Raw genomic sequence first — 7,821 nt, 5'->3', positions numbered from 1 at the left:
ACGAGTAAAAGCCAAAAGATCATACTGCCCCGGCGATCAATGCGCCCCCATCTCCCCTACTTTACTAAAAAACACTTGCGAATCTCTAACAAAAGAAAATGAAAACAGGAAAGTGGAACTTATTTTGACAAAGAAGCAGTTGATGAATTATGAAAAAGTTCAAAAAGACATGGAAGAAAGTTTATCGTTTACACAAGATTGCCATGATAAAAAGGTTATCGACCTAGAGAAAAAGATTTCTTTGAATTCTAATTTAGGAAATGAAGATAAAACTAAAATTCGACAGCTTGAAGATCGCCAAAGAAGAAACAATTTACGTTTCGAAGAAATTTTGGAAAACGATTCAGAAAGTTGGGATGATTCTGAAACAAAAATACAAAACTTACTAGAAAATAAACTTAATGTAACTGGAGTAAATATAGAAAGAGCCCATCGGATAGGTAAACCTGATTTAAATAAGCCAAGAACAATTGTGATAAAATTACTTGACTATAAAGATAAGATAAAAATACTAAAAAATGCGAACAAACTTAAAGGCTCCGGAATATTTATTAACGAAAATTATTCAATTGAAACAGCGTTGATACGGAAAAAGCTTTTTGAAGAGAGAAAGTTGCACAGGACAAACGGTAAATATTGTATTGTTGTATATGATAAATTAATTATGAAGGAATTTAGGAAAACGAGTGCCATCAATAAAATTCTTTAAATTTTTATATTTTTTGTTCTTAAAATTACTCTTATTTAAAATGGCTGAGGAAACTGATTTGTCAAACTTTGAATTTAAAACATTTAAAATTAAAAATTCAATCCTTTTAAATCGCAATTCTGATCCTGATATTAATTTCTATAATGACGATGAACTAATTAAAAATATTAGCCCATTATATTATAACCCATACTCAAATGACATTATCAAAGGAATGGATGATAACTCATTTTCAATTCTTCATATTAATATTAGGAGTTTAAAAAAAATTTTTGAATCATTAAAACAGTTTCTATATAAAATTAAAATTAATTTTCAAATTATTTGTCTTAGTGAAACATGGTGTCAAGACAAAAATGTTGAGAACGATTTATATTTCCAAATACCCAATTACAATGTAGTCCACCAAATTAGAGACCTGGGCAAGGAAGGCGAGGGTTTATGTATGTTTATTAAGAATTCATTATTATTCAAATTTAATTCAAATTTAAGTTCAATCACAAATGATTAGGGGTCGTCCATAAAGTACGTACGCTCATAGGGGGGAGGGGGGAGGTCTTCAAAAAGCGTACGAAAGCGTATGGGAGGGGGGGGGGAGGGTTCAATTTAAAAGTACGTACTTCGATTTTCTAATTTATCACAATTAACCAGCTAATCAATAGAAAAGTTACATTTTGACTAAAGATTCTAGTTTGCCAACATAAAAATATGTATGGTATATGTAGTAGAGGGTATAGTTTTCCTCTATGCACACACATGTATGGGTCCCTCAGAATTTTTTGATGTTCCAGATAGGACACTTTCATGCATCGTGCAAACTCATAACTTAAGTTTGTTTATACCTATGCCAAATGAGGAGTCCTTGCAAAATATCATGATGGCGGAGGCCTGTGAACAAAAGCCTTAAAACGCTTACCCTCTCGACCCCCAAAATGAGAGGGGTGTAAATTTTGCATGGTCATAACTTTTTTGTAATTTACAATATTTTTCTACAAAAATTAAAATCTGTCGATAAATTTAAATTTAGTTTTAGATGTTAAAGTTAAAAATTTTTCTATTTATTTCCCTCACGTTTGGGCAGGGAAGGGAGGAGCAAACGCTTAAGGGCTTTTTCTTCCCAGGCCTCCGCCATCCAAATTTTTTGCAAGGCCACCTCATTTGGCATATTAACAAACTTAAGTTTGCATGATGCGTAAAAGTGTTCTATCTGGAACATCAAAAAATCCTGAGGGGGCCCATGCACAGATGCCACCCCTTATATACCTATTTCAATACTACCTACAGACCTATTTCAATACTACCATGTTTTTCAAAAATACTAGAACATATTATGTATAAAAGATTGTACCATTTCTTAGATATTAATAACATCCTTTATAATAAACAATTCGGATTCAAAAACGGTCACTCCACTGATCAGGCAATTGCCTATCTTGTTCACGATATTCTGAAATCTTTTGATGAAAATAAATATACTTTAGGCGTGTTTATTGATCTCAGTAAGGCTTTTGACACTGTAAATCATAATATTTTATTAACCAAACTAAAAAACTATGGTATTAAACACTCGAACTTTAAATGGTTTAAAAGCTACCTGTCAAATAGACAGCAATACATTTCTCATAATTGCAGTAAAACTAACAATATGAATATAACTTGTGGAGTACCTCAAGGCTCTATATTAGGACCGCTCTTATTTCTAATATATATCAACGACTTAAGTAAATCTTGTAATATATTAGACTCAATCTTGTTTGCAGATGATACTAATCTATTTTATGCTCACAATGACATAAAAATCTTATTTAAAACTGTAAACATAGAACTTCAATATCTTTCTAAATGGTTTAGAGCAAACAAATTATCTCTAAATGTAATAAAAACAAAATATACTTTTTTCCATCGCTATCATGAAAAAGACAAAATTCCATTAAAACTTCCAAATCTTTGTATTAACAATTATGAAATAAAAAGAGAGGTATCATTAAAATTTCTAGGCGTACTCCTGGACGAAAATGTAACTTGGAGATGTCAGATAAAATATATTGAAGGTAAAATATCAAGGAACATCGGCATGCTGTATAGGGCAAAACCATATTTAAATCTAAGTTGTTTAAAACTCTTATATTTCTCCTTTATTCATTCCTATCTTAATTACGCTAGCATTGCATGGTGTAGTACCAATAAAAATAAATTGAAAAAACTCTTTAATATGCAAAAACATGCTATCAGAATTATATCCAATAAAAGCCGCTATACACCCTCTCGACCCTTATTTATTAACTTAAATATACTAAATATCTACCAAATAAATATTTATCATCTCCTAATTTTTATGTTCAAAATTAATAAAAGTATCATTCCAAAAATATTTAACCCGTTATTCAAAAGAAAGGAAAACAAATATCTAACTAGATATTCAAATAACAGATATATACAGCCCAAAAGTTATTATGCAGCAACTGATTTTTCAATTTCAATAAGAGGACCAAAGGCATGGAATAAAATACTTAAAACTCTAACAATGCTTAATGAGTTTAAGACAAAACTAAGACAGCTATTAATAAAGAATGATTTACCACAAAACTATTTCTGAAATTACATTATGATTTATCTATCAAATACATGAAAAGTATATTAATTTTAGAAAAAGACTGAGTTAAATTTATTTATATCCTAATATATATATTTTTATTGTTTTTGTTTTTTGCTAAGCCTATAGCGCTTATAGCTAATTTTTCACTTTTTATTTATTTATTTTTTTTTTATTAATAGATGTTTTATTTATTATTTTACCACTTTTGTACATTTGTTTATTTTATAAATTTAACGAAGTTTCTTATTTTAAAATTAAACTTTATATTTACGGAATTTATAAAGGGGCTTGGTGATAAGACATATTAGTCTTCTTCTCGCCCCTGTTATATTTATATTTTGTTAGTAAATTACAGAATGTATATTTTTAAACGGCAAAAAAAAAATATATATATATATATACTGGCCCTGAGTAAGACCTGAGGGCCGTGGTTGATGGGACGGAGTCACCCCCCAAAAAAACGTGTCAATGGCGTCTCAAAATCTTCCAAATTTGACCGCTAGGTTTTGCTAAAATAAAAAGCAAAAGGGCACAAAATTTGCTGTTGCCCCCTCCCACTGGGTTTTACCCTTTGTTTTCAATATTACTAATCTCACGTAAGACTCGTTTTATTTTTTACTAAAGAGGGGTGCCTGAAAAAAACGTCCATCTTAAGTATAGTTTAGTTACATTTGATTCGTTATTAAAACAAAAAAAAAGTTGTTATAAAATTCATCGGGAATGGAACCTGGATCTCCGTCGACAATTTCCGCCGCATTAACCTCTCACCCACTTCTCATTGTAAAATTTTAAATTTATTTAAATTATTATTTGCATATATACTTAAAGACGTTTTCAAAATGCGCAAACAAAGAGCTTTGAGGTCGTATAAAGTATCTAAGGTACCCTCCGGCTTTTTTTTTTTAAATAAACTTTTTTATTGAGAAAAAAAAATTAAGGAGGGATGGGGGGAGGGTATTTGAGGGGGGGGGGGGATTTGAGAAACGTACGTACTTTTAAGGGGGGGGGGGGGGGACATAAAAGTACGCATGGCAACAGGGGGAGGGGGGGGTCAAATTTCAAAATTTTTGGCGTACGTACTTTATGGACGACCCCTTATGAGTCATTATGTGTGGAAATCATTAATAAAGCCTCAAAAAACATTGTCGTGCATGCATTATACAGACCACCATCAGGAAATATTAATGCGTTTAAAGATCACATTAAAAATTTAATTGAAAATAAATTGAACTTGAATAAAAGTGTTTATTTCGTGGGTGACATTAACCTTAATATTTTGGATTATGACGTAACTAAACAAACGAATAAATTCTTTAATGTCATTTTTCAAAGTGGATACATTCCAATAATAAATAAACCTACGCGTGTGACTAGCGGTAGTGCAACGTCAATAGACCAAATTATAACTAATGAATTTATCAATACAAAAATTAAAACTGGAATATTTAAAACGGACATTTCGGATCATTTTCCGATTTTTATAATATTAAATAAATGCATTCAGCCTGATGCTTATAAAAAAAAAGTTACAACACGAATTATAAATGATACATCCATAAAATATTTTCATTATCTTATATCGTGTGTAAATTGGAACGAGACGCTAAAAAATCAAAATGCCAATGAAGCCTACGATATCTTCTTAACTGAATTTCTTACTCATTATAATGAAGCATTCCCTAAAATTACTAAATTAGTCAAATCGAAAACGCTTTTAAACCCATGGATAATGAAGGGAATCCTTAAATCTTCCAAAATTAAACAACGATTATATTGTAAGTTTCTTAAAAAAAGAACTTTGGTAAATGAAACTACTTATAAAAGTTATAAACGTTTATTAGTCCGGTAGAATTTCACCAAAAAAGGGGTCAACCAAGAAAAAATTATTATAAAGACATGTTATATATCGTTGGAAAGCTTATTATTTCCTCTTTAAAATGGGTAATTGGTATTTTTTTTTAATTTGGGGAAAAAAAGTTATGACGTCACAAAGATTAGGAGTAAAATACGAAATTTTAAACGTTGCTGATAAATTTTAAGTATGCTGTACAATAAGTTGCGTTGTAACTATAATAACACTTATATTTAAATAATATAAAAGTGTTGAGTATATATATATATTTTTTGTTACTAGAAACATAACTTTCGGAGCCGCGAGGGCCACAGCCCCCCAAAGGACCTTTTTTGAATTTTGCAAGAGGAATTTTTTTGATTTTTTGTTTGTTTTTGTCAAATATTTTTGTTAAACTTTGTTTCTGTAAGTAAAAATGGGTAGAGGGAATAAAAATTTCTTGTTCTACATTTCGAATTTTAAAGTTATTAAAATGTAATATTCTTTTTGTATTCGAAATGTAATCGAATTTTTTTGGCAATATTTATCAAAAACTTTTTAATAAATTATTTATCTTAGTGTTTATAATTATGTAATGATTTGCTATTTTCAGATTTTAATATAAATTATCTGATCTTGTAAGTGATAATAAAACTAGTTCTGAAACTGAAAAATTATGGACTTAAAAAATGAATCCTCTGTATGTGCATTGTGTGGTAAAATGAAATTAGAAGGAGATTCGTTGAGCCAAGTGGGGGCAAGATTTGGAAGGAATGTTGATAACCAAGGAGCTCTTGGAAAATTAATTGAATGTGTTTTAAAATTGGATTTAAATGTATTGGTAAATGAACTGAATAAAAAACAAGAGACAGGAGAAAAGGTTTTTATTCACTCATCGTGTCGAACTAAATTAAGAAACCAATCAAAATCAATTAAACGATCACAAGCATCGATGGAAACTCCTATTGAAAGAAAACGTTCAACTCGATCAGAACAGATTTTTTTTAATTTTAAAGAGCAATGTTTTTATTGTGGAAATATGTGCACACTTGACAGTCGCCATCCTGAGAGAAATAATTTCATAGAAGTAAGAACAAAATCATCAAAAATTTATCATGCAACTCTAGAATTATGCAACGAACGTAACGATTTTTTATCTAAAACAGTTGAAGCTAGACTTTTGAATATAAATGATCTTGTAGCTGTTGAAGCACGATATCACATCTATTGTCGTGCAAAGTTTGAAAAACCTATTACTACATCAAGCTGTGGAAGACCAACATCAACAGAAAAGCTTACTGTCTTTAATGCAGCATGCATAAAACTTAAGGAAGATATTGACCTATACACAGTCTCTGAGTTTTACGAGATGATGCAAACATTAGGAGAATAAATATATTCCCTTAAAATGACGCAAAATAAATTAAAAGAAAAATACGGAGATTCTATGCATTTAGTCTCGCGACAAGGTAAAAGTAATGTAATTATACTGGACAGATTTAGACATATATTATGCGAAAACTGGTACACCAGAAAAAAACACAATGCAGAGGACGAACAAATCAGAGTTATAACTGCAGCAGCAAAATTATTGAGTGATTGTATAAAGAATTTTGACCATGATGTAAAAACGTATCCTTTAATAGAAGATGTAACTAACAATGAAAACACCTGCATACCCTTATTGCTGAAGGTGTTTATCAGAGAACTAATTCCTGTGCCATTAAAACAAACGTCAATTTCACAAGCATTGTTTTCTGCAGTGAGGCCACAATCAATAATGCCAATGCAGTTAGGAGTAGCCGTTACCGTTGATAATGTACTTTCTTCCAAGTGGCTAAATGTTCTACTTGCTAAACTGGGTTTTGCATCAAGTTACGACGAGGTTTGTTTATTAAGTGATAATTTTATTTGTATTTGTTTTTAAAAAAATTTTTTACACATAACAATATAGAATACAAGAAAAACTAAATTTATTTAACAGGTCATTCGTTACAAGCAGAACATAGTGAAACACGATAAAATTAACGATATACTTTGCCCTGAAGGTACAACTTCTATTCAGTTTGTTGGGGATAACACAGATCATGATTTAGCAACAATTGATGGTAAAAATACACATCACGGATTAGGTTCCATATCAATTGCAAATGGAAATTTTATTGAGAACTCAAATAAGAAAAGATTGCCTAGGGATAAAAAGATTATTGGTCCAACATAAACTTTGACAACCAGATTACATTTTCTCAGTTTTACAGCTCTGACGTTCCGGTTTTATCTCAAATAAAATTTCAAGAATTTACAAAGGTATTTACTTGACTGGGGTTAAGAGGGATAGCGTTTCAAAAAATTAGTGTTTCAATTTCATGTACAGCTTTAAAATATAATAAAAACTTCTATAGATACAATTTATTTTGAGATTTTTGATGATATGAGACAATCATTAACTTTTAACTTTCTTTTATTTAAGGTTACTTTAAAGCCAAACCTTGTCGATATACTTTGGAACATGTCGCATATCTTTGAATTACAATGTCCAAGTTGGGCTGCCTACATGAGTCGTCAAGTTAATAATGCTCTTCCTATTTCTAAAGTATCCATGCTTCCAGTAATCAACTTACCGGCAACTGATTTTAATGCTTTATATTCTTTGTTAAGTTTCGTTGTAATACAATCAGAAAAGCT

The 7,821-nt window shown here is 30.2% G+C and overlaps 1 protein-coding gene across 1 annotated transcript; it reads left to right on the top strand.

The window, feature by feature from the left end:
* The first annotated feature begins 6,544 nt into the window (after positions 1-6,544).
* On the top strand, positions 6,545-7,396 carry LOC136078782 (uncharacterized). Its single transcript, XM_065794589.1, has 2 exons — positions 6,545-7,021; positions 7,121-7,396. The coding sequence occupies exons 1-2, from the start codon at positions 6,545-6,547 to the stop codon at positions 7,355-7,357; spliced, it is 714 nt and encodes a 237-aa protein (XP_065650661.1). The 3' UTR covers positions 7,358-7,396.
* The last annotated feature ends 425 nt before the right edge of the window (positions 7,397-7,821 follow it).

The sequence above is a fragment of the Hydra vulgaris genome, chromosome 03 (genome assembly GCF_038396675.1).
Source record: "Hydra vulgaris chromosome 03, alternate assembly HydraT2T_AEP".
Taxonomy (NCBI): Eukaryota; Metazoa; Cnidaria; class Hydrozoa; order Anthoathecata; family Hydridae; genus Hydra; species Hydra vulgaris.
Note: the sequence above shows the minus strand (reverse complement) of the source record. Positions and strands in the feature narration are given on the sequence as shown.